The 27,940-nt window shown below is 40.3% G+C and overlaps 1 protein-coding gene across 2 annotated transcripts; it reads right to left on the minus strand.

The window, feature by feature from the left end:
• Positions 1-4,211: 4,211 nt before the first annotated feature.
• Positions 4,212-27,519, minus strand: gcdhb (glutaryl-CoA dehydrogenase b). Of its 2 annotated transcripts, XM_061973618.1 has the most exons (13): positions 27,373-27,519; positions 24,973-25,085; positions 24,809-24,838; positions 22,178-22,318; positions 18,895-18,957; positions 18,593-18,763; positions 14,829-14,958; positions 12,250-12,466; positions 12,081-12,184; positions 11,879-12,004; positions 8,892-9,052; positions 4,716-4,836; positions 4,212-4,442 (listed from the first exon to the last, which is right to left on the minus strand). In XM_061973618.1, the coding sequence occupies exons 2-12, from the start codon at positions 25,070-25,072 to the stop codon at positions 4,763-4,765; spliced, it is 1,317 nt and encodes a 438-aa protein (XP_061829602.1). In that variant the 5' UTR covers positions 25,073-25,085; positions 27,373-27,519; the 3' UTR covers positions 4,212-4,442; positions 4,716-4,762. The 2 variants fall into 2 exon arrangements, with proteins under 2 accessions (XP_061829602.1, XP_061829601.1); XM_061973617.1 differs by lacking the exon at positions 4,212-4,442 and having other exon boundaries at positions 4,462-4,836.
• Between the last annotated feature and the right edge of the window lie 421 nt (positions 27,520-27,940).

The following is a 27,940-nucleotide window of genomic DNA, read 5'->3' on the forward strand; positions in this document are numbered from 1 at the left end:
TAGTATTTTATACGTAAGTAGTAAAACCTTAAAGTCACATCTTAAGTGCACAGGAAGCCAGTGCAGGTGAGCCAAGAAACACGACAATAATGAATAAAGCAAAAAATGTTTTAGACCAAAAATCAGTCCATATTATCTACTGCTTGCTAGTGTTACATATCTGAGTCATCCATTCATTTTCTAGATAATCGTACTCATCTCACCATATGAAATATAACTTACTTCACCAATTATTTATTTATGTTTAATGTTATTACTTGTGGAGTATATTGTGAATAAATTGAGAACAGGAAGTGAACAAAAGTTTTAGCAACTGCTATGTACAAGAAAAGCTCTGCTTCTTCCTATTCCTATCCTTCTTCTATTTCTGGGGCTGAGGTTGCTGAGGTAGTTAAAAAGCTCCTCGGTGGCAAGGCCCCGGGGGTGGATGAGATCCGCCCGGAGTTCCTTAAGGCTCTGGATGCTGTGGGGCTGTCTTGGTTGACAAGACTCTGCAGCATCGCGTGGACATCGGGGGCGGTACCTCTGGATTGGCAGACCGGTGTGGTGGTTCCTCTCTTTAAGAAGGGGAACCGGAGGGTGTGTTCTAACTATCGTGGGACCACACTCCTCAGCCTTCCCGGTAAGGTCTATTCAGGTGTACTGGAGAGGAGGCTACGCCGGATAGTCGAACCTCGGATTCAGGAGGAACAGTGTGGTTTTCGTCCTGGTCGTGGAACTGTGGACCAGCTCTATACTCTCGGCAGGGTCCTTGAGGGTTTGCCCAACCAGTCTACATGTGCTTTGTGGACTTGGAGAAGGCATTCGACCGTGTCCCTCGGGAAGTCTTGTGGGGAGTGCTCAGAGAGTATGGGGTATCGGACTGTCTGATTTTGGCGGTCCGCTCCCTGTACGATCAGTGTCAGAGCTTGGTCCGCATTGCCGGCAGTAAGTCGGACACGTTTCCAGTGAGGGTTGGACTCCGCCAAGGCTGCCCTTTGTCACCGATTCTGTTCATAACTTTTATGGACAGAATTTCTAGGCACAGTCAAGGCGTTGAGGGGATCCGGTTTGGTGGCTGCAGGATTAGGTCTCTGCTTTTTGCAGATTATGTGGTCCTGATGGCTTCATCTGGCCAGGATCTTCAGCTCTCGCTGGATCGGTTCGCAGCCGAGTGTGAAGCGACTGGGATGAGAATCAGCACCTCCAAGTCCGAGTCCATGGTTCTCGCCCGGAAAAGGGTGGAATGCCATCTTCGGGTTGGGGAGGAGACCCTGCCCCAAGTGGAGGAGTTCAAGTACCTCGGAGTCTTGTTCACGAGTGAGGGAAGAGTGGATCGTGAGATCGACAGGCGGATCGGTGCGGCATCTTCAGTAATGCGGACGCTGTATCGATCCGTTGTGGTGAAGAAGGAGCTGAGCCGGAAGGCAAAGCTCTCAATTTACCGGTCGATCTACGTTCCCATCCTCACCTATGGTCATGAGCTTTGGGTTATGACCGAAAGGACAAGATCACGGGTACAAGTGGCCGAAATGAGTTTCCTCCGCCGGGTGGCAGGGCTCTCCCTTAGAGATAGGGTGAGAAGCTCTGTCATCCGGGAGAAGCTCAAAGTAAAGCCGCTGCTCCTCCACATCGAGAGGAGCCAGATGAGGTGGTTCGGGCATCTGGTCAGGATGCCACCCGATCGCCTCCCTCGGGAGGTGTTTAGGGCACGTCCAACCGGTAGGAGGCCACGGGGAAGACCCAGGACACGTTGGGAAGACTGTCTCCCGGCTGGCCTGGGGAGGAGCTGGACGAAGTGGCTGGGAAGAGGGAAGTCTGGGCTTCCCTGCTTAGGCTGCTGCCCCCGCAACCCGACCTCGGATAAGCGGAAGAAGATGGATGGATGGATGGATGGATGGATGCTTCTTCCTACTCCTTTTCGAACATGTTGAATAGAGAAACTGGAAATTGTGATGTATCATGTTGTATGCATGTGTGATGTGTCATGTTGTATGCATGCATGTGTGATGTGTCATGTTGTATGCATGCATGTGTGATGTGTCATGTTGTATGCATGCATGTGTGATGTGTCATGTTGTATGCATGCATGTGTTATGCGTGCATGTGTGATGTATCATGTTGTATGCATGCATGTTGGAAATAAACTCAACTTAACATTTTGTTCCACTTTATTAAGCTTTTTCTTACATATGATTTATTTTTGCACCTTAATTTGAAGAGATCATTGGTTAGTGGTCAATGTGATTTTAGAATTGTGTTTACATTATTTGAGTGCTTGTTTTGACGTTTCCTTTCCTTTCTGCCTGGATAGCTTATAATCAGAGGAAAGTTACATTTGAAATAAAAAAATTGACATTTAATACTTTTTTCCCTGGTTCCTCTTTTTCAATAGGTCATAAAAAAATCAATAGTTATTGATAAATACTGTACATACATACATATATATATATATATATATATATATATATATATATATATATATATATATATATATATGTGTGTGTGTGTGTGTGTGTGTGTGTGTGTGTGTGTGTGTGTGTGTGTGTGTGTATACATATGTGTATATATATACATACTTGTATATACAGGTAAAAGCCAGTAAATTAGAATATTTTGAAAAACTTGATTTATTTCAGTAATTGCATTCAAAAGGTGTAACTTGTACATTATATTTATTCATTGCACACAGACTGATGCATTCAAATGTTTATTTCATTTAATTTTGATGATTTGAAGTGGCAACAAATGAAAATCCAAAATTCCGTGTGTCACAAAATTAGAATATTACTTAAGGCTAATACAAAAAAGGGATTTTTAGAAATGTTGGCCAACTGAAAAGTATGAAAATGAAAAATATGAGCATGTACAATACTCAATACTTGGTTGGAGCTCCTTTTGCCTCAATTACTGCGTTAATGCGGCGTGGCATGGAGTCGATGAGTTTCTGGCACTGCTCAGGTGTTATGAGAGCCCAGGTTGCTCTGATAGTGGCCTTCAACTCTTCTGCGTTTTTGGGTCTGGCATTCTGCATCTTCCTTTTCACAATACCCCACAGATTTTCTATGGGGCTAAGGTCAGGGGAGTTGGCGGGCCAATTTAGAACAGAAATGCCATGGTCCGTAAACCAGGCACGGGTAGATTTTGCGCTGTGTGCAGGCGCCAAGTCCTGTTGGAACTTGAAATCTCCATCTCCATAGAGCAGGTCAGCAGCAGGAAGCGCTCTAAAACTTGCTGGTAGACGGCTGCGTTGACCCTGGATCTCAGGAAACAGAGTGGACCGACACCAGCTGGACTGCTGCTGAGTGGTCCAAAGTCATGTTTTCTGACGAAAGCAAATTTTGCATTTCCTTTGGAAATCGAGGTCCCAGAGTCTGGAGGAAGACAGGAGAGGCACAGGATCCACGTTGCCTGAAGTGTAGTGTAAAGTTTCCACCATCAGTGATGGCTTGGGGTGCCATGTCATCTGCTGGTGTCGGTCCACTCTGTTTCCTGAGATCCAGGGTCAACGCAGCCGTCTACCAGCAAGTTTTAGAGCACTTCATGCTTCCTGCTGCTGACCTGCTCTATGGAGATGGAGATTTCAAGTTCCAACAGGACTTGGCGCCTGCACACAGCGCAAAATCTACCCGTGCCTGGTTTACGGACCATGGTATTTCTGTTCTAAATTGGCCCGCCAACTCCCCTGACCTTAGCCCCATAGAAAATCTGTGGGGTATTGTGAAAAGGAAGATGCAGAATGCCAGACCCAAAAACGCAGAAGAGTTGAAGGCCACTATCAGAGCAACCTGGGCTCTCATAACACCTGAGCAGTGCCAGAAACTCATCGACTCCATGCCACGCCGCATTAACGCAGTAATTGAGGCAAAAGGAGCTCCAACCAAGTATTGAGTATTGTACATGCTCATATTTTTCATTTTCATACTTTTCAGTTGGCCAACATTTCTAAAAATCCCTTTTTTGTATTAGCCTTAAGTAATATTCTAATTTTGTGACACACGGAATTTTGGATTTTCATTTGTTGCCACTTCAAATCATCAAAATTAAATGAAATAAACATTTGAATGCATCAGTCTGTGTGCAATGAATAAATATAATGTACAAGTTACACCTTTTGAATGCAATTACTGAAATAAATCAAGTTTTTCAAAATATTCTTATTTACTGGCTTTTACTTGTATGTATGTATGTGTATATCTATATACGTATATATGTGTGTATAAACATATGTATATATACACACGTGTATATGTATATATACGTATATGTATATATTTACATACAAATACATACATACTTAATAATTAAAGAAAAAAAAACATATGCCAATGTTTGCATTCTTCTCTAGCTGATTGATGAAATTGGTTAGATGGCAATCAATGCAAGTCAGCTGGGATAGGCTCCAGCTCCTTCGTGACACTGTACTGTAATATGTATAAAAAAATGGATGGATGTAACATCACCTAAAAAGAAGAATATATGACCTGTTAAAATAGTTTTTATTTCAAAGCAAAAATGATGACCTGTGGCAAGTCATGCAAAGTCATAATCGTCTTGGACAAAAACCAATAAAGTGCTTGTAGCATCATCTGCCCATCAACAGTTGAGATGTTTTGATCTTATCTTGGCAGACATCAGTAACCAAATTACTTGACAAAAATCACTGCATTTATGTGAAATTACAAAAATATTCCTCTGCAAATATTAAATAGGCGTTATGGTCTACTCACACATACATGAGAGCTGGCAGCAGCTGTTGGAAAGCAGCAGAGAGAATTTGGGTCTAATTGTCCACAGTGAAGGACTGCAGTCCAGTGATGGCTTTGCCCAGGATCAAGGCGTGGATATCATGGGTACCTGAGGGAGCACATATGTTTCATTCCACATATTATTGGCGCCGATATTTGCCATTTTGACGTGTATTGGTATAGGCCTTTTTTTATTTAATTCTTTTTAAATCGGTATCGGCCTCTTTTTTTCCTACAACATATTGACATCAGCAGATTACAATATACACACATATGATACCAGTATTACCTACTCAGAAAATACATTAGTGAAGTTGATAGTAATAAGCACCAGCATGTTTGCCCTACATGAGAAACCTTCCCTTTTTGCTTAAACGCAATAAAAATGTTTTTATTAATTTGACTATAAAATATTACTCATTGTCAATACCGTAAACTCCGGACTATAAGTTGCTACTCTTTTCCTACGCTTTGAACCGTGCGGCTTATAAAACGGTGCAGCTAATGTATGGATTTTTCTTCGCTGACGGCCGTATTGCAAATAGTTAAAAAAACAACAAATAAAACAAGCGAAGACACTGAGCCGGTGTGTTATTGTTTGTGCTATGGCGCTATTTTTTTTAGCGTTTCTACTCGAATGTATTCTTCATTCATCACTCCAAGCAATGTTTGTAAGTTTTTACAATATAACTAAAGGTATTCATACTTACTAAACCGTCTCATGTGTGATGTCCGTAGGAGTATTTTAATGCATATTTGTAATGTAATCAAGCTAGCGTCATTAGCATTAGCCAATATACTAACGACTATATTAGTGTCTGTGTTAATATTATTAACTTACAATGGCTTTCTTTTTGTATCGTTTCAGTTTTGTTAATTCAACGAAACATTACGGTGGATTTTTTTAGTCTGTTTAGCTGATTGGAGAGCTAGCATACGCAGCAAGTGGGTCCATGACGATGACTTCTGTTTTGTTTGAACATCCGTTTTACTGCCGTGTTACAGACACCGTTTGCAAACAATTAAGGTATGTAAATAAACATTTACGCAATAATTCTGTGTAAATAACTCATTTCACAACGTTTATATCTGCGGCTTATAGTCTGGTGTGGTTAATATATGGAAAAATATTTGTTCTTCTTGTTCGTGGGTGTGGCTTATATGCCGGTGCACTCTATAGTCTGGAAAATACAGTAATTCTCCCGAAATATGTTTTGATATCTGACAGAATTCTTGTGAGAATTCTTCTTCGGTCTGCTCTACTGCAGCACTCGCGTGGCAACACCCCCACATTTCTCTCCGTTCGGCAGTGCTGTTTGCCTACAGTATGTAAAAAAAAATTCAATATTTTTGCCAAGAACTGCAGTTTTTGTCCTTATTTTTCCTGGGATCTTCCATGGCCTGTTTTGTTTGTTGTCACTGGTGTAGAGATCAAGTCGCTCGACGAGCCTCCGTCCGCAGCACTCAGCGCGTGGACTCATTAAAAGACTTTCATATTCCGTGATTCAATCAAATAACGCGACAGAGACGGATGGACTAGGGCGACAGAAAATATATCTTTGCCAAAAATCCAAACTTTGTGTAAATATCTTGACAAATGGGAGACTTAGTATATAAGTAAAGAAGAAGAAGAGCCGGCAGCAGCTCAAACATTCTCATACTTTGTTACATCCAGGAAGAAGTGATGTCATCCAGCTTGAAAAATGTCTCAACTATAATGTACATAAAAGGAGCCCAGAAATGGTTTTATTCAAATGTTTGCACTATTTCAGGGTTCCTCATGTGGAAACCTTACAGCAGGGGTGCCCACACTTTTTCTGCAGTCGAGCTACTTTTCAATTGACCAAGTGGAGGGGATCTACTTCATTCATATACCGTATATTTCGGACTATAAGTCGCAGTTTTTTTCATAGTTTGGCCAGGGGTGCGACTTATACTCAGGAGCGACTTATGTGTGAAATTATTAACACATTAGCGTAAAATATCAAATAATATTATTTAGCTCATTCACGTAAGAGACTAGACGTATAAGATTTCATGGGATTTAGCGATTAGGAGTGACAGATTGTTTGGTAAACGTATAGCATGTTCTATATGTTATAGTTATTTGAATGACTCTTACCATAATATGTTACGTTAACATACCAGGCACGTTCTCAGTTGGTTATTTATGCCTCATATATATATATTAATGCTATTCTTTATTTTAAATTGCTTTTCATTTGCATTGAAAGGCAATTAATTCTTGGTGTTGGATTTTATCAAATAAATGTCCCCCAAAAGTGCGACTTATACATGTTTTTTTCCTTCTTTATTGTGCATTTTCAGCCGGTGCGACTTATACTCCGAAAAATACGGTATATACTTTATATTTGTTTATTTATGAAAGTTTTGTTAACAAGTTAAATGTGTTTAATGATAATACAAGTATGTTTAACACATATAGATTCCTTTCTTTCATGAAGACAAGAATATAAGTTGGTGTATTACCTGATTCTGATGACTTGCATTGATTGGAATCAGACAGTAGTGATGATAACGTCCACATTTTGAAATGGAGGAGAAAAAAAAGTACTCCTTTCTGTCCAATACCACATGAAAGTGGTTGCTTTTTGCCATCTTATTTGTCCAGCCTCCATACTCCTTTGTATACACTTTACAAGAAATACATTGGCGGCAAATTCCGTAGCTTGCGTGCGCTAGCTTTCTGACACTCTTATTTTGTTAGCGTAGGCAGGATGAAGCAGCGATTTTATTGTGAAGACAGGAACTGTGCAGTCGGTCTTTAGGCTTTTGACGGCAGGTACGGCGCGAGTCTGTTGAAATAAAAAATGTTTCTCGCCTTCCTGTCGGTCATTTTTTCTTAATAATTATCTAGCAGCAGCCAGTGTCATCTCACAAGACCCTCGGGTGCCATGAATGTCAATCAACTGACGAAAGTGACAGCAATAGATGATATCTGTCTATTACTTGACACCTTCTATGTTAGCTATTTCTCTTTGTTTTTAATGTCTATTTTCTGCTGGATTTACTCTCTATTTTATGCTGCAGCTGTCACATATACTGTAATATTGTCGTCATGTGCGTGCATGGTAATTGTTATATTTTGTATATATCATATAGACATAATATAATATAATACATCAGTATATATAATATACTGTACATATATTATGTAAATATTACGTATATATGTTATATTTTATATCGCTATATTTAGTCTATTTATACCTGCATTGTCCTTTCCATCCTTACACTTTTCCATCCTTTGTAACTGAGCTACTGTGTGGAACAATTTCCCTTGTGGATCATTAAAGTTTGTCTAAGTCTAATGTAAAGAAATCCCATGTTTTGAAATGTTGATCCTCCTCTTAGACACAGTTAGTGAAGGTGTTTGTAAAATCTCCTGATGTTTTTTGCTGCTCAATTAACCGCAACATTATGTCGCTACGAGTCCGACGTTTTCGAAAAAATAATGTTAAAAAACAACTTACCGTATTTTTCAGACTAAAAGTCGCTCCGGAGTATAAGTCGCACCGGCCGAAAATGCATAATAAAGAAGGAAAAAAACATATATAAGTCGCACTGGAGTATAAGTCGCATTTTTTGGGGAAATGTATTTGATAAAAGCCAACACCAAGAATAGACATTTGAAAGGCAATTTAAAATAAATAAAGAATAGTGAACAACAGGCTGAATAAGTGTACGTTATATGAGGCATAAATAACCAACTGAGAACGTGCCTGGTATGTTAACATAACATATTATGGTAAGAGTCATTCAAATAACTATAACATATAGAACATGCTATACGTTTACCAAACAATCTGTCACTCCTAATCACTAAATCCCATGAAATCTTATACGTCTAGTCTCTTACGTGAATGAGATAAATAATATTATTTGAAATTTTACCGTAATGTGTTAATAATTTCACACTTACACTCACCCCCGGCCAAACTATGAAAAAAAACCTGCGACTTATAGTCCGAAAAATACGGTAAAGCTTTGTCCAGCTGTTTACTGACGTATGCTATACATGTTTAAACAACTTTTACTCCAAATATCGGCTAACGGCCGCCTTGACTACTAATAATCGGTATCGGCCCTGAAAAAAACAACATGGGTGGACCTCTAATATAAACATGAAGCAACACTCCTCACCTTCGTACGTGTTGACGGCCTCCAGGTTCATGACGTGGCGAATGACGTGATATTCATCGGCGATGCCGTTTCCTCCCAGCATGTCTCGGGCCTGCCTGGCTATGTCCAAAGCTTTACCGCAGCTGTTCCTCTTCAGCATGGAGATCATTTCTGGGGCCGCCCTGCTCACAAAAAAACACAAATACCATTGATTTGATTGACTGAACTTGATAAACAGTTTTTATGAGTGTGTCGCGTTGCACATCACTCTAAGTGCACCTGCATCTAATGAGAGCCGATACAGGAGCTGATTAGGTAATAAACATAATCAGTTTACAGAAGTTAGTTTTTCTTTTTAAAAAGTGTGGTACATGTCAAGAGTGTGCTGTTTTGAGGGCCCAAACACCAACTGAATTGATTTCAATTCATTTCAATGGAAGACAATATGACATACAAGTGTTTTGAGTCCAATTAAGCTCTTAAATTTAAGTTCTACTCTACATGTACTTTACTACTTAGGCCCCGTTTACACGAAGCCGGCTAACGTTATCCAGGGTAAATCCCACCTAACCTTATCCAAGTCCACACACACACAATGGTCGTTTAAGACCCCTTCCCCCCCTCAGTCAGCCGGCGCAACACGACCTAATACGCATGCGCGGAAAATGCGCACATCATAGTCACCTCCAGTGTTGCTTTGTGTGCAAGTTTTTAAATGTAACTTATCTGAACAATATCCAGTGTTGTGGTATTTCAATGAACTGGAATCCAGTGTGCTGTGGGGCCCTATTGTAGTGACTCACACCTGAGTCATCGGAAATTAATCAAATCTTTAATGGACAAGTGAAAATAAACAATGTGACAAAGAACATTTGTCAACAATCAATCTCAGGATCTAGATATCTGGTCAGGACACTCCTCACTCTTTTGCCTTCACCTTCATTGTCCATTTGTTTTTGGTGACTTTATATACTCTGGACCGAGACGTTGAGTCCGCGACATACATGGCGGACATGAACTGATACAGTCTGCTTTGCCAGTCCAAAACCATTCGCCGTTTTCCGTAGTTAGTCTTCCCTCGACAGCCAGGTAATACAAAGCACACGCTATCTTTTTGTTATCACATCCACGGGAGCCCGCATTCTCGTTGTCTCTCCTTCGACAAATGGACGTAGTTTTTCGGTAAGTAGACTCACAGCTGACCTGGACATTGGAAAGTTCTCTTGCCGTCTGAGAAGTGTTGTATCCCAAATAGCTGCAATCAATGTTCCCTCTAAGGTGCACGCCTTTGCAATTGCGCACTGCTCAAGCGTACTCTGCGCACGGCAAATCTATGCCACGCACAAAATCAAATAAAAAAATAAGCGCATAACAATTTTCGACACGACAGAGAAAACAGTTTTCGTCATCATTGTTCAAATATTGTAACGTCTGTCGAGACGCTTTGAGGACATAAATTCCATCCATCACTTTACTGAGCAAAACTCTTTATTGTCGGCCATAAACACATCACCAAAACATTAGTAAAAAAAATTATATGTAGCAAAACTGGTCATTTTCTGCAGTACAAACCAGACCAAAAGCAACTTTGTTATATCAACAGCAGACGCTCGCTCTTTCTCACTTGCACCAACACATGCACATATGGCACTTAGCCAGTGATGCGTTTACAGCCACACAAAAAGTCGGACAACTCCAACACCACACATAAAGTGTAATTCCAGGTCGTTACACTATGATTTACCAATCAAACGTGTGCTTATTCTAGTGTCATTTATTTGGAATCTTAATTTATAAATATTAATCATGAAATGCTGTTAGTATATTAAATAAATACTCATATAAATATATATTTTTTACAAACAGGAAGTTGCAGGAATGTACACATGATCCCCTGCTTACATCTCATTGTGCAACATGTGAATGTTTTAATGGGAACTAAATGCAATGTCTGAAAGGGGTACAAATTATTTCCAAAGCAGGACCTCCACCCAGACAAACAAAACAAGTACACAGTTCATGAAAAACAATATTTTTTGTTATTGTCATTGTAAGTGGGCCTAAACACTTATATTAGAAAATAACCTCATGGAAATGACTGCTGTCATTTGATTATAATAATAAGAGAATGTTGTCTGTCTATCTGTGTTGGCCCTGCGATGAGGTGGGGACTTGTCCAGGGTGTACCCCGCCTTCCGCCCGAATGCAGCTGAGATAGGCTCCAGCACCCCCCGCGACCCCGAAAGGGACAAGCGGTAGAAAATGAATGGATGGATGGAGATTGAACTTGTTATTTAGTCAGGTTTGGGACAGGTGTGCTGCTGGTGTAGCCACAGTGTGCACGTCTGATGTTGCTCACATGGGCTTCACTGAATGCTCAGGGAGTTTTTGTGTTTGCTCACACACATGAAAAATTAGAGGGAACATTGGCTGCAATCGCTTTCTCTTAATGTATTCATGTGTGATTTCCACAAGCGTCTGTACATGTAGAAGAATGAGAAACACGGGCATGTCTGGATGACTCGCCTTCATATTTCCAGTGGTTATGTCCGAGTTAAGAAACCGCTTTATTATGAAGCTGGCTGTGGCGCGTTCTTTCTGACGTCACTTCCTGTGTGGGGCGCGGTCTTTCTGGCGTCACTTCCTCTCTGAACTCACTTTGTAAACGATCAATGAGTCCATACAAAGCTAAGAGCCGGAGATTCAAAAAATACATGGCGCGCTTACCCGTGTAAAAAATTGTCCGAGGAGGGGAACCTTAAACGCTGGTTTAGTGTGGCTGAAACGGGGCTTAGGCTAAATAATTATTCGTTTAAGGGGTTATCCAGCTTAGTGTAGACATAGCCTTAGAGGAATAGAGTCGTTATGTATGTGATGTGCTGTGTTTGTATCATTGTAGTACATCACACATACAAAGATCAAAACTGTTCAATGCAGGATTTTTGTATCTTCAAGTGTGGTCTGTAACATATAAAACATCTCTACAGACTTAGAACATCTTAACTGACTTTTTGTCCTCGATGAGTCTCCCCAGCTGCAGACATGACTGCAAGCCGATGGTGATCTCTGTCAACATGTCGGCCATCTTCTTCTGTATCAGCTGGTTCCTGGCGAGCGGCACGCCGAACTGGATCCTGGTGTACAGGAGGAGAAGCCGGTTCAAAGTTGAGTGAGTTCAGCGGGTGCTCAAAATGTACACGCAAAGAGGACCTGTCGAGTGTGTACTGGCGAGCCGCGTGGAAGCAGAACTCCGCAGCCCCGAGAGCTCCCCACGCGATGCCATAACGAGCGTTGTTCAAGCAGCCAAACGGGCCCTGGCAGTGACCACAGGAAGGTGAGGATCTTTGCACAAGAAGGATGCTCCATTTCCTCCACTCACCCTCAGGCCGGACACATGAGGAAGCAGGTTCTCCTCTGGAACCTCCACCTCGTCCATGAGGATCATGCCGGTGGCAGATGCTCTCAGGGAGAACTTTCCCTCGATCTTTGGAGTGGACAGGCCTTTCATGCCACGCTCTAGGATGAAGCCGCGGACTCTGCCGTCGTCACACTTGGCCCAAACCACCGCAACGTCTGCCACCGGGGAGTTGGTGATCCTGCAGGTGGGAACAGCTTGAAACTATTATCATTAATTCAAGCTACAGCTTCAGTAAATAATACAATTCTTGATTTGTATTTTTTTCCATTATTTTTAGAGACGTCCGATAATATCGGCCTGCCGATATTATCGGTCGATAAATGCTTTATAATGTAATATTGGAAATTATCGGTATCGGTTTCAACCTCCCGATTTTCCCGGGAGACTCACGAATTTCATTGCCCCTCCCGAAAATTTCCCGGGCTAACCATTCTCCCGATTTCCACCAGGACAACATTATTGGGGGCATGCCTTAAAGGCACTGCCTTTAGCGTCCTCTACAACCTGTCGTCACGTCCGCTTTTCCTCCATACAAACAGCGTGCCGGCCCAGTCACATAATATATGCGGCTTTTACACACACACACACACACACACAAGTGAACGCAAGGCATACTTGATCAACAGCCATATCGGTCACACTGAGGGTGGCCGTATAAACAACTTTAACACTGTTACATATATGCGCCACACTGTGAACCCACACCAAACAGGAATGAAAAACACATTTCGGGAGAACAACCGCACCGTAACACAATATAAACACAACAGAACAAATACCCAGAATCCCTAGCAGCACTAACTCTTCCGGGACGCTACAATACACAGCCCCCGCTACCACTAAACCCCGCCCCCCCCCCTCGGAATCGGTAATTAAGAGTTGGACAATATCGGATATCGGCAAAAAAGCCATTATCGGACATCTCTAATTATTTTATTTCAGTAGGTATAAATAGTTTACCGTCAAATAATACTCATCAGTCAACTAAATATACTCTTTTTGGTAGTCTTATTAGTACATTTTTATTCAGTTTGTAATTCATTATTTGTATTTTTTTCCATTATTTTATTTCAGTAGGTATGAATAGTTTACCGTCATATAACACTCATCATTCAACTAAATATACTCTTTTAGGTAGTCTTATTAATACATTTTTATTCAGTTTGAGTAATTTTTTTCATTATATATAACTTTTTTATTAGATCATTTGCATGACGATACATCACATAATCATATCAGACAACTGAAGATACTGAAGTGATTTTTTTTTTTGTATGTATTTCATTTGTTCGAGTATTGGTGCTATTTTATTTTGTTTAAACACAGATACAAATGAAGATGTCAGCATCACAATCGTCTTAACTAAAGATAATCTGTTTTTTTTAGATACAATTAATGGATAATACATTAATAAATAAATGTATGTACTGTGTATACATATATATGAATGTTTTGTTTTTCAGTAGGTAATATGTATGAACACGTTATTGGCATCACACAAAATCATGAGACAAATGACGATACTCCCTTTTTTTTTTGTAATAGTATTGATTTTAATTCAATATCAAATGTTTTCATCATTTGGTTTTATTGATGTTTGTATTTATTTTAGTGTCACTAAATGCTCTGACAACTCAAAATCCTTATTTGAAGTGTAAAGAGCTTCACTGTGTGGATGTTTGGTAACATAACACTTCTCTGCAATTAAAATGATCTTGAAAAATATATTATTTTTTAAACTTTTTTCCTAAAAAAAATGTTCCAATGATGTTATAATATGTGATTTGCATCACATAATAATCACAACTCCTTTAGAATTGAAAGAGCACCCCCGTGTGGATGTTAAATGACATTATACTACCACGCAATAAAAACTTTAAAATTCCAAAGAAAAAATAGAGAAGTCAGACAATATAATACCAGCGGGTCCTCCTCTAAAACCTGAAAAACCGATTTTCTGGAGCAGTATAGTTTGTTCACTCACTGGAGGAACTAAAAGTCTATTAATTTTGCCTTTGACAAAACTAAAATAAATTCAACAGGTATGAAAAATGGTGTTTCTTCTCCATCTGCTGTGTCTTCCGGCCCGTGTCACACTTAAAAACTCTGACTCAATAGGTTTAAAGTATTTAGTCTTTACAAAATAATAATAATGCCTGACAGAAATGTATTAATTTAACAACACCATTACTAGAGGGGTTGTAGTTTTTGGATCCATCGTAGAGACAGGTATTTCTATAAATTAGATTAAATTAATTTTTAAAAAGGTACTTAAAGTGATCATCCAAATTTTAAGATCTCATTCAAACATTATCTAATGTTTGTACAGCACAGGAAAAAGAAAAAAACATTGTGTCATGTTTCTCTTCTCCATTTTTCACACAGGTTAAGTTTTGAAGTACATTCATACAAGGGCTTCTCGATTATGGCCAAATGAATGATCACGATTATTTTGATCAATATTGACATGATCATGAATCACCATTATTCTTTATGTTAGGTAAAACAACTTGCTTGATGTATTTGGAGGGAGCACTCACCAGGTTTTGGAGCCTGTGAGGGAGTAGGTACGACTGGACGGGTTGTATTTGGCTCGGGTCTCCATGCTGCTTGGGTCGCTGCCGTGATTTGGCTCAGTCAGCCCGAAGCAACCCAGAATCTCTCCCCGTGCTAAGATCACAGGAAGAAACAGTCTGAGTCACGAGAGGAGTTAAGTACAGCAAGGTTCTGTTCGTACCTGAGTGGTAAGGTCACGGTCAGATTCATTTTCGGTACAGTAACCACAAAACTACTTAAAATAAAATGTTTGAAGAAAAACTAGATGCGATAGTGTATCAATTTAAAAGGTTTCTTTTTCTGAAAAAATGCAGGTTGATTAGCACTGTGCTACAGAGTGTGTTTTCTATGAAATGGTTGCATAGTTCAATGATCAGTCCAAATGAAATAGTTGACTGCAATGAGCTCCCGTTAGCCCTAGGATGTTTCTCTTCCACTCAAGCAGAGCCACAGCCAGGTAAATGATGGGCATTTTGGTTTTTGATTTGTTAATTCAGAGTGGCAGTATGGTCATTTTATCCTTATCTCAATGGATGTTTCCATGTGCCTCAAGTTTAAGAGATCAGAATAGATATGATAGCTTTCTGGAAGTTATATTATTATGTGTGGTGTACACTGCATCGAAAGGTCAAGCACAATATGTTTCACCTTCCTGGGCTGCAGGCCTTATTGCAGCCTCAGAAGCACATAGGGGAAAAAGTACTTTACTTGAGAGAATACACACAAAGCCAGATCTGCCAGGGAATGCCTGCATCAATCAATCAAAGTTGACTTAAATAGCTCTTAATCACAGATGTCTCTAAGGGCAATCATCATGACAGACTTTTCCATAAGGCCCTTAGTCCGTACCGTGCGTGTGTTCAAGGCCTACTGAAACCCACTACTACCGACCACGCAGTCTGATAGTTTATATATCAATGATGAAATCTTAACATTGCAACACATGCCAATACGGCCGGGTTAGCTTACTAAAGTGCAATTTTAAATTTCGCGCGAAATATCCTGCTGAAAACGTCTCGGTAAGATGACGTCAGCGCGTGACGTCACGGATTGTGGAGGACATTTTTGGACAGCTTGGTGGCCATCTATTAAGTCGTCTGTTTTCATCGCAAAATTCCACAGTATTCTGGACATCTGTGTTGGTGAATCTTTTGCAATTTGTTCAATGAACAATGGAGACAGCAAAGAAGAAAGCTGTAGGTGGGAAGCGGTGTTTCGCGGTCGACTGCAGCAACAACACAAACACAGCCGGTGTTTCATTGTTTACATTCCCGGAAGATGACAGTCAAGCTTTACCACTGGCCTGTGGAGTTCTGGGACAACAGAGACTCTTACCAGGAGGACTTTGAGTTGGATAGCAGACACGGTACCGTGAGTACGCATGCAGCTGTGGCTTCCAAACATTTGATCGCTTGCCCGTACGTGCGTGCCGCTATGTGCATGTCACGTACGTAACTTTGGGTACTTTGGGGAAATATATGTGCTGTATGAACTTTGGGGAGGTGAACAGTACTTTGGGCTGTGGGATTGAGTGTGTTGTGCAGGTGTTTGAGTTGTATTAGCGGGTTATATGGACGGGAGGGGGGAGGTGTTTGTTATGCGGTATTCATTTGTGGCATATTAAATATAAGCCTGGTTGTGTTGTGGCTAGGGCTGCAGCTAACGATTATTTTTCTATCGATTAATCTATAGATTATTTTTTTCGATTAATCAGTTAATCTATAGATTATTTTTTTCGATTAATCTATAGATTATTTTCCCTTTTACCGATTATTTTTTTTATTTAAAATGAAGAGGAAAAAATAAATGTAGGCCAGTTTTTTCAAAAGGCATGGCTTTTATTTACAAAAAAAAGTATGGCCACTCAGTCAACATTGACAACAACATGACAAAATATTCTGTAACAATGTAAACATTTAAAACTTTTAACATTTAACAGAATTAAAAGTAGCTTATTTGCTTTTTCATGTGCAAATATAAAAGTAAACATCCAGTGCAAATCTTAATATTCTGCAATAGTATAAGCATTTCAAAAGTAAAAGTATTGCTTATTTTGCTTTAAAATGTGCAAAAATAAAGATAAACATCCAATACAAAAAAGTGCAAAACGGAAATATTCTGTAACAGTGTAAACATTTCAACAAAAGTAAAAGTATTGCTTATTTGATAAAATGTGCAAAAATAAAGATAAACATCCAATACAAAAAAGTGTACAGTGTAAACATTTCAACAAAAGTAAAAGTATTGCTTATTTTGCTTAATAACACAACAATGATAGTATGATTAAAGTGAAAGTTTATTGTTCGTTTGTACATAGTATATGTAACTGTTAATGTTGTAAAAGGTATTTGCACAACTAATTAACGTTAGCGTTTGTGCCGTGGGGTTCTTTCAGGACCGACAGACTGAACGCCAGACGGCTTTGCCAGGTTTAGAATCTTTTAATTTTACACAAAGTCTTTTCTCTTCCAACTCTTTTCTCTTTCTTTCCTCGCTTTTCAGCTCCTCTTCCTCGCCCGCTCGTCGTCCTTTGTCTCTGGCTCTCCTCCTCTCTCGCTCCACGTCAGCTTCACTTTGGCTCCTTCCAGTCTCTCTTCCCTCTCTCTCTGCTGCTCCCCTTTTCTTCAGCGAGAGGAGATTGGATGATCGCGCACCTGGGCACGATTGCAGCGTCGCTCCCGGCGCGCCCCGCCTCGCCGCTCGCTCGCCGGCCCCGCCTCTCCACAGCGTTAAAGAGGAGCGCCCGTCTTTGTAAACACTGAACAGGCACGCCAAACGCGCCTCTCAGAGCGAAACGGTGCTTTAGTTTATGAATTTACAACGCAGATACAAATGACACATTCATGTTTTTGTGTAATGATGACGACGTATACTCACGCGGACGATTGACTCGTTGATGGTGATGGCAAGAACGCTGTCGGGTGTTTTCTTTTCAAATGTTCGTTCATAGCCGTTATGCTGCTATGATAGGCCATTTCCGCTCGACACAGTGTGCATACTACAACATTATTAGGCCGTTTATTGAAATACTCCCACACTTTTGACGACTTTTGGCGTGCTTTTTTTCTCCTCGCTCGCATCGTCTGCTTTGCGCTCCGCCATGATAGTAGTGTGACGTAAATATGCGACGCACAAAAACGGCGTCGACGTATTTACGTAACCGATGACGTCGACTACGTTGACGCGTCGTTTCAGCCTTAGTTGTGGCTAATAGAGTATATATATGTCTTGTGTTTATTTACTGTTTTAGTCATTCCCAGCTGAATATCAGGTCCCACCCGCCTCTCACAGCATCTTCCCTATCTGAATCGCTCCCACTGCCCTCTACTCCTTCACTCTCACTTTTCTCATCCACGAATCTTTCATCCTCGCTCAAATTAATGGGGAAATCGTCGCTTTCTCGGTCCGAATCGCTCTCGCTGCTGGTGGCCATGATTGTAAACAATGTGCAGATGTGAGGAGCTCCACAACCTGTGACGTCACGCTACTCGTCTGCTACTTCCGATACAGGCAAGGCTTTTTTATCAGCGACCAAAAGTTGCGAACTTTATCGTCGATGTTCTCTACTAAATCCTTTCAGCAAAAATATGGCAACATCGCGAAATGATCAAGTATGACACATAGAATGGACCTGCTATCCCCGTTTAAATAAGAAAATCACATTTCAGTAGGCCTTTCAGTCTGTACTGAAAAGCCAGAACAAAATTCCTGTGACCTTTTATCAAAGAAATGGGCTGTCGCTACCTACCCAGCTTAGGCAGGTACTTCTGTTTCTGCTCCTCAGTACCGTAGGCATTGATGGGGTACATGACGAGTGACGACTGCACACTCATGACAGAGCGATAGCCGCTGTCCACTCTTTCTACTTCCCTGGCGATCAAACCGTAGGCCACGTAGCTTGTTCCGGCACAGCCGTACCCTTTACGTCAAACACAGGATACATGGAATCAAAAACGGATAAAATGTTTAGTTGAGCAACAATTTGTGGGATTTTAATGTTCAGATCCAGTGGTCTCTGTTCTGCATCACATGAAACATGTTCACACTTACCTTTAATGGTTGGACCCAGGACCCCCATCTCCCCCATTTCTGACACAATTTCTCTGTGGAAAACTGGAAGAAAACAACACAAGTTTGGTTGAGTTTGACAGCAGGAGATTGCTGGTGGTCGACATTCAATATCTTGTCTTTTAACATTACATCTGTTTTATAAAGTAATTAACAATAATTATAGTGACTGTCATATATTAAAAAAATAAGAAAAGACAAGTTGAATAACAAAGAGAAGTACTGTATTTTTCGGACTATAAGTCGCAGTTTTTTTCATAGTTTGGCCGGGGGTGCGACTTATACTCAGGAGCGACTTATGTGTGAAATTATTAACACATTACCGTAAAATATCAAATAATATTATTTAGCTCATTCACGTTATAGACTAGACGTATAAGATTTCATGGGATTTAGCGATTAGGAGTGACAGATTGTTTGGTAAACGTATAGCATGTTCTTTATGTTATAGTTATTTGTATGACTCTTACCATAATATGTTACGTTAACATACCAGGCACGTTCTCAGTTGGTTATTTATGCCTCATATAACGTACACTTATTAAAGTTAAAGTTAAAGAACCAGTGATTGTCACACACACACTAGGTGTGGTGAAATGTGTCCTCTGCATTTGACCCATCCCCTCACCTCACCCCCTGGGAGGTGAGGTGAGGGGAGCAGCGGTGCCGCGCCCGGGAATCATTTTTTGGTGATTTAACCCCCAATTCCAACCCTTGATGCTGAGTGCCAAGCAGGGAGGTAATGGGTCCCATTTTTATTCAGCCTGTTGTTCACTATTCTTTAATTATTTTAAATTGCCTTTCAAATGTCTATTCTTGGTGTTGGGTTTTATCAAATAAATTTCCCCCAAAAATGCGACTTGTACTTCAGTGCGACTTATATATGTTTTTTTCTTCTTTATTATGCATTTTCGGCCAGTGCGACTTATACTCCAAAAAATACGGTACAAAAAAATTATAATGTGTAAAAACACACTCCTATGTCTCCATACTCTTATGCATACATATATAATTTACAAACATATATACAGTACATTCATTAGAGGTGGGGGAAATAATCGATTTTTAGATGCATCGCAATTCGGACATGGACAATTATAAAATCGATTAGTAAACGTCAGTAATCGATTTATTTAGTGTAAGTAAAGTAATGTAGACGGTTGTAAAATTTGGCTGACTGCAGCGAGCCACCTCACAGAGAGATCCGACCAGCTCCTTTATCATAGGGCTCTATTGTTCTAGTTTTGCGCACATTTCCATTAATTCAATAAATGTGGGAATTAATTTTATTTAATTTCTTACTACAAATGCACTGTTTTTTTAAGTTTAGTGAAACAAAAATAAATTCCAAACTGCACCAATATACATAAATCAAAGATGCATCAATAATCAATTTTTAATCGGAAAGTAGCTCCTGAATCGTAATCGAATCGAATCGTGAGGTGCCCAAAGATTCCCACCTCTAACATACATACTATAACATACATATGCTGTCGAACAGCCATGTCAAACTCATTTTCATTAAGGGCCACATCACAGTTATGGCTCCTGTCAGACGGCTGCTTGTAACAGTAAATTAATACGTATAAGGAATCCCCTCATGATATTGTTACACAACTGCCTATGCAATTACATCATTACATTTGTTTTTTACCTACACTAAAAAAAAAGTGTTTTGGGGTAAAAAACTGGCAGTTCAGTCACTGGAAATTTACAGTACAATGTACAGTGGTTTTAACAGCATTTTATATAGTAAACTGAAAACTGGTACCACTGTTTTTTTCCCACTGTAAAATTCTTCTGTCTCAACTGTCAGTTTTTTTATATGGTAAAATTTAAAATGGGACCCATTACCTCCCTGCTTGGCACTCAGCATCAAGGGTTGGGATTGGGAGTTAAATCACCAAAAATGATTCCCGGGCGCGGCCACCGCTGCTGCTCACTGCTCTCCTCACCTCCCAGGGGGTGAACAAGGGTGATGGGTCAAATGCAGAGAATAATTTTGCCACACCTAGTGTGTGTGTGACAATCATTGGTACTTTAACTTTTAACTTTAAGGTTGTTGTTTTTACTGTGTCTTACTGTAAATGGAAAAATAGTACCACAGGTTTTTTACTGTACAATTCTGGTGACTGAGCTGCCAGTTTTTTTACCTCAAAACTCCCGTTTTGTTTTTTTACAGTGTACCTAAAAAATATATAATAATTATTAACATACATTTTTTTTGGAATGTATAATATAATATTTGTCGCACTGTTACATAATGTTACATAAGCTTACATAATCCAAGTTAAGCAACCGCATGCAGTACATGTGGTTTTATCTGTCAAAATGGAAAGAACACATATTTACTATGAAAAGATCAAATACTTTATTGACACATACAGTACTTTCCCAAGCTTTCGCGGGCCATATTTGGCCCCCCGGCCTTGAGTTTGAGACCTATGCTGTAGAATAACGGACTTAAACATCTACATACATTTGCATCAACTCACTACACAATTGTGACGATGTTAGACTACAGTCACAGCTTGCTGTTTATTAGTTTCTCCTACATGCAAGGGTGGTGCATTTACTGAGCAAACTAAAGCTACTTACTAAGATGTGATTTGCAAAATGTCACTTTGAGCATGCCCTTAAAAATGACATGCACATTTGTCATGGGCAATTATGTAAATTAGACCAGTGGTCCCACTTCAGAAAACACTGGGCTCTCCAAGTACCACCATAATGACCATACAGTAGCATAGTAGGCCCAGGTATTCATAAAAACAAGGCAGATATTTTCCATCCATCCATCCATTTTCTACCGCTTATTCCCTTTGGGGTCGCGGGGGGCGTTATCAAACTATATTTAATAGTTTTGGCCACTGTAACATTACACGCAGTTTGAACAGTAACACTATGTTTTTTTTGTATTGTTTTTTTGGTGTATCACTAAATGGAACTCATGCACCACAATTTGAGAATCACTAGCTGAGATAGGCTCCAGCGCCTCCCGCGACCCCAAAAGGGAACAAGCGGTAGAAAATGGGTGGATGGATGAATCAAACGATAGCGCCATCCAACATAACTATAGTTCATTGTTGCCTTACTTCAGTGCCATTAAACTAATACATTTAGCACCGAAATAAGTCACCAATATTTACTTCGTTTTTCGACCTGGTTACTACCATTAATGTAATTTATGGCCTGTTTTCAAGGTACAGAATATTGACAACAAACCCGACTTTAAGGAAATACAAACCATCTAAGGATTATTTACCTTCATTTCTGTTTGCTAAAACGATGCGAGGCATCAGTTTGTCTTGGCAGTAGGTTCTGAAGGAGTCCCTGATCATGACCTCCTCCTCTGTCAGTAAGCCCTCCAGGTCCAGAGCGTCACGCCAGTCGAAGTTGACCTTCGCTGTTTGAGCCACACAACAGATTGATCAATCTTGAATTGTAGGGAATACTTTTTCAATCTCAAAAAACAGGGCTGCCAAGTTTTAGAAAATGACATGAGTGAGACTTTAGAGCAGTGGTTCTTAACCTGGGTTCGATCGAACGCTAGCGGTTCGGTAAGTCGGGCTCAGGGGTTCGGCGGAGGTCAAGACACACCCGACTCATCGTGTAAATAAAAACTTTTCCCTATCGGCGTATTACGGATACGGCAACAGCAGAAGTCACACTGATTTGCAGGTGTGTAATTTGTTGTGAGTTTATGCACTGTGTTGGTTTTGTTCTTTGAACAAGGTGATGTTCATACACGGTTCATTTTGTGCACTAGTAAAAAAACATGGTAACACTTTAGTATGGGGAACATATTCACCATTAATTAGTTACTTATTAACATGCAAATTAGTAACATATTGGCTCTTAACTAGTCATTATTAAGTACTTATTAATGCCTTATTCTGCAAGGCCTTATTACAACCCTAACCCTCTAACCCTGGTCCTAACCCTCTAACACTAACCCTAACCAAATATCTCTAAATTAAGTCTTTGTTACTTAGAATATGTTCCCCTAGTGTCCAAAAAACTCTAAATTAAGTCTTTGTTACTTAGGATGTGTTCCACATACTAAAGTGTTACCAAAAACATATAACTTTGTCTTGAATTTGAAAAAAACAAACATTTTATTTTTCACTAAAGAAGTGTTCGGTGAATGCGCATATGAAACTGGTGGGGTTCGGTACCTCCAACAAGGTTAAGAACCACTGCTTAAGAGTCATGATGCGTTCAAAAAAAAATTGCTTTTTTTAACACCGATTTATACCGTAAGACGGATGTCCTCCTGCACTATGGCCTCCTAATGCTAGTCTACATAACAAATGAGTTTAAAAAATGCAATTTATGATTAAAATTGTATATGAATTTTCTTCTGTTGATTTCTTAGTTTAGTTGTATTTTTCTTTGTTGTACATCGTTACATGTAAGTATGAAATTTGATCAGAAGACTGATATTCACGAACAAACCAAATCTCTTGACTGGCTCATTAACATGAACGATACGTTTGTTTTTATTTGAAGCGTGACAGTGATGAAACCGTTACACTTCACTCTGTAAACCAAGGCAGAAAAAGTGGGTGCGGGTCTCCTTTCCACGCTGACTGAAATGGAACTTCATTGTCATTGCGCTTAAAAGTATCACAAAATGTGTTTCCAGTACAAGCTGTCTAAGAGCAGACATTCAGTTGACAGGGGACCAACCACCTGTGAGGAAAGGCTCACAGCAGCACCGCTTGTACTTTAAGGACATTAGAGTGATGTGCGCTTTCATGTCTCCAAAATATCCAAAAAGGTTGCTAGGTTTGTCGCTTTTGAGAAAGAAAGTCACTAAAGAGTTGGTAAGATTTGGCGAGAAAGTCGCCAAGTTGACAACACTGCGCTGACGTCTGTGTGAAAGCTAGAGGCGCCAAGACCCGTCTTACGTTACTTCTGATTGGTTCACATTGTGTGTTGCCTTCCATGGTTGGCTAGATTTAGGCACAATAAGTCATGGACTGTTCTGGGATTGGTTCTTTCAGTCAATCAAACATCCATCCATCTTCAACCGCTTATCCGGAATCAGGTCGCGGGGACAACAGCTCCAGCAGAGACCCCCAGACTTCCCTCTCCAGAGCAACATTAGCAACTTCCTCCTGGGGAATCCCGAAGCGTTCCCAGGCCAGAGAGGAGATGTAATCCCCCCATCTGGTCCTTGGCCTGCAGCGAGATCTCCTCCCAGTGGGACGTGCAACGAGGACCTCCCTAGGGAGATGCTCGTGAGGCATCCGCACGAGATGCCCGAACCACCTAAGCTGGTTCCTTTCCAAGCGAAGGAGCAGCGGCTCTACTCCGAGTCTCTCTCGGGTGACTGAACTTCTCACCCTATCTCTAAGGGAGATGCCATCCACCCTTCTGAGGAAACTCATTTTGGCCGCTTGTATCTGCGATCTTATTCTTTCGGTCATGATCCACACTTCATGACCATAGTTGAGAGTAGAAATGTAGATAGCTCGGTAGACCGAGAGCTTTGCCTTCTGGCTCAGCTCTCGTTTCGTCACAACAGTGCGGCAGAGAGACTGCAATACTGCCCCAGCTGCTCCGATTCTCCGGCTGATTTCCTTCTCCATCTTTCCCTCACTCGTGAACAAGACCCCGAGATACTTAAACTCCTCCATCTGGGACAGAATCTCGTTCTCTACCTGGACTGTACAAACCATCGGTTTCTTGTCAATCAATCAGAGTTACTCAAACTTCGGCAAGCAACAAGAAAAAACGTTCATTTATGAAAAAAATATAGAGTATCAAATGGGGGAATATAAGCGTGAGAAATGTCAAGTGTGGCATAATAATGGGTTCATTTGTGTGACTAGCGCTCTAAGCGTGAGGCTTGGCAGGGCTGCAAAAGAAAACATTTTGTCAAACATACGTGCTTTTGATTTCTCGGTCTTCTCTGCATCTGAAAAAATACAAAAATGAGAAAGTTCAGTTAAAAAAAGAAACGTTACATAATAAATTTCCACTGTTTAAATAAATGGACAGATCATATATTTGCAGCTTCTCTGCTATTTATTCGTACAATTATTGACTTACCCTGCCTGGCAGGTGCTGCAGTGCCCTGAGCTCTAGCTATTGAAAGGATGGTACATCTCTGTGATGGAGCCAAGAGGCGACACACGTTCCTCAGAGCCATAATGGAGATTCGTCTAGAAAGTCAACGCAAAAAGACTCTAACTTTACAAATGTCATTTATATCGAGATTGAACAATTTTGGTCAGAGTACTGATCCCTGAGTTACGCCACAAGATATTGTAAGCTCTGTAGAAGCCTATCTTCACGCATTGCTTCCTGTTGGTTAAGTATCTTCTTACCCAGTTCAAGACCAACCCTCCGATGCGATGTCGTTCTAATTTGTTTACTAAGATGCTATGATTAATTGTGTCAAATGCTTTTGTTAAATCCATAAAGACTGCAGCAGCACATTGTTCACTATCTATTGCATGGGTGTCAAATTATGGCCCGCGGGCCACATTTGGCCCACCGTGTAATTTCACTTGGCCCTTGAGGGCCGATTATATATTGCAGCGGTGCCGCGGTAACACCGCATTCACCGCTAATTCTAATACTTGCCAACCCTCCCGGGAGTCTTCCAAACTTCAGCGCCCCTCCCGAAAATCGTCACATCTGCTTTTCAGCCAGTCCAACTAGTGCTGGCCCAGTCTCAAAACATGTGCGGCTTCTGCACGCACACACAATTGAATGAAACGCATACTTCATTCATCAACAGCGATACAGGTCACACTGAGGGTAGCCGAATAAAAAAACTTTAACACTGTTACAAATATGTGCCACACTGTGAATCCACACCAAACAAGAATGACAAACACATTTCAGGAGAACATCCGCACCGTAACACAACATAAACACAACAACAATTACCCAGAACCCTTTGCAGCACTAACTCTTCCAGGACGCTACAAGGTGTGTGCGTGTGGGGGGGTTGGTGGTAGCGGGGGTGTATTTTGTAGCGTCCCGGAAGAGTTAGTGCTGCAAAGGATTCTGGGTATTTGTTCTGTTGTGTTTATGTTGTGTTACGGTGCGAATGTTCTCCCGAAATGTGTTTGTCATTCTGGTTTGGTGTGGATTCACAGTGTGGCATATATTTCTAACAGTGTTAAAGTTTTTTATACTGGCACTCTCAGTGTAACCTGTATCGCTGTTGACGAAGTATGCGTTGCATTCACTCGTGTGTGCGTACAGAGGCCGCACATATCTTGTGACTGGGTCTGAACTATGTTAGAATGGATGAAAAGCGGACGTGAAGTGAAGTGAATTATATTCATATAGCGCTTTTCTCTAGTGACTCAAAGCGCTTTACATAGTGAAACCCAATATCTAAGTTACATTTAAACCAGTGTGGGTGGCACTGGGAGCAGGTGGGTAAAGTGTCTTGCCCAAGGACACAACGGCAGTAACTAAGATGGCGGATGCGGGGATCGAACCTGCAACCCTCAAGTTGCTGGCACGGCCACTCTACCAACCGAGCTATACCGCCCCACATTGTGACGATAGCTCGTAGACTACGTTAAAGGCAGTGCATTTAAGGCACGCCCCCAAGACTGACTAGATATAATGACTGATGAACACCTTCGTTCGATAATGAAGGTTGCCTCAGCCCCGACATTAAAAAACTAGCATCCAAGAAAAGATGACAGTTATCTGGCTTGGGCACATCAGATTCGATCAGTGTGTTGCAAACTGAGCAGTTTAAAGTCCTGAATGGTTGTTTTATTCATTGTTATTTTCTTTTCAAATGTATTAGCCTGTGGAAAAAGTTAATGTTGATATTTACCTCAGAAGGCTGCAAATAGAAAAGAGGCATTCAATTTTTATTTAAATTGTATTTAAAATGCCATTGATATTTTTTAATTATTATTATTTGAAACTCGATTTTGCATGTCACTATAAAGTTATATAAGCCTTGCTTGTTCAATATTCAATGCAAAACTTGTTTGGGTCCCTATTAAAAGGTTAATTTGTTCAACCTTGGCCCGCGGCTTTGTTCAGTTTTAAATTTTGGCCCACTCTGTATTTGAGTTTGACACCCCTGATCTATTGCATTTGTGTCGAAATGAACGCTGCAGACAGCATCAAGTAAGGTACCATAACCTTCAGTGTTTGTTTACACCTGTTAACTATATGTGGGTGCGGTGTTAGTACAAACTACAGTTGCGACAGCGACTTTTATAGAAGATAAACATCGTACATTTATACATTCTAGACAGTACACTGAAATTCTGCATTTGGAAACGATGATAAACAAACAAGCTAGGCTAACAGTGCTAGCATGTCTTATTTAACGTTAGCTACAGGCTAACAACGTCTGGGTGTCAACTAGAAAGACAGAGCGCTTCTTGACACCGTTGTACTATATTCGCCTGTCTTTGTTTGTTCGATTGAATACAAATTGACATTTGGTTTGGGTGTAATTACCTGTCTTCGGGGAATGAAATGCGTGGATCCTACTTCTTCGCTGCGGTGGTTTGACAACGTTGCCGGTGATGTCATCACGCACGTGACGTCACAACGTGTTGCCGTTGGATTTAGGTAAATTAAACAAGTTTAGATCATTGATTTTTTTTTTTTGCCATTTACTTGGAACATAATAAATAGAGATGTATATTTATGTTGAATACCTTAATCGGTAAAAAAAAAATGTAATTTGAGGAACACTTTTGTGACGGCAGCTGATACCAATTGGCTCAAAAGAGGGGCGTTAAACTCAAGGGGGAGGGCCATTTTTTAGAAAAAAAAGTTTAATAATTTTATTTCTATTAAACTTGACAAAAAAAAGTATTTAAATTATCCACCCACAATACTATTGTAAAATGAATAGATACCGAATATATAATTGATCAAATTTACACAAGCATTGCAAGTGAGTAGGGAATTTATTACAAATACAGGACATGTGATGGATAGGACATGAATAAACAATAATAAATACATTAATATTGTTTAAATTATACTAAGCTCTATGCTATACATTTACATTATAACA

The sequence above is a fragment of the Nerophis lumbriciformis genome, linkage group LG22 (assembly GCF_033978685.3).
Source record: "Nerophis lumbriciformis linkage group LG22, RoL_Nlum_v2.1, whole genome shotgun sequence".
NCBI lineage: Eukaryota > Metazoa > Chordata > Actinopteri > Syngnathiformes > Syngnathidae > Nerophis > Nerophis lumbriciformis.

Coding starts and splice junctions, on each gene's coding strand:
- gcdhb (XM_061973618.1), bottom strand. CDS start 25,072: ATGGCTCTGAGGAACGTGTGTCGCCTCTTGGCTCCATCACAGAGATGT. Junction 24,839..24,972: donor TGCAGCACCTGCCAGGCAGG/GTAAGTCAATAA, acceptor GTATTTTTTCAG/ATGCAGAGAAGACCGAGAAA. Junction 12,185..12,249: donor CTCATGTGTCCGGCCTGAGG/GTGAGTGGAGGA, acceptor GGTCACTGCCAG/GGCCCGTTTGGCTGCTTGAA.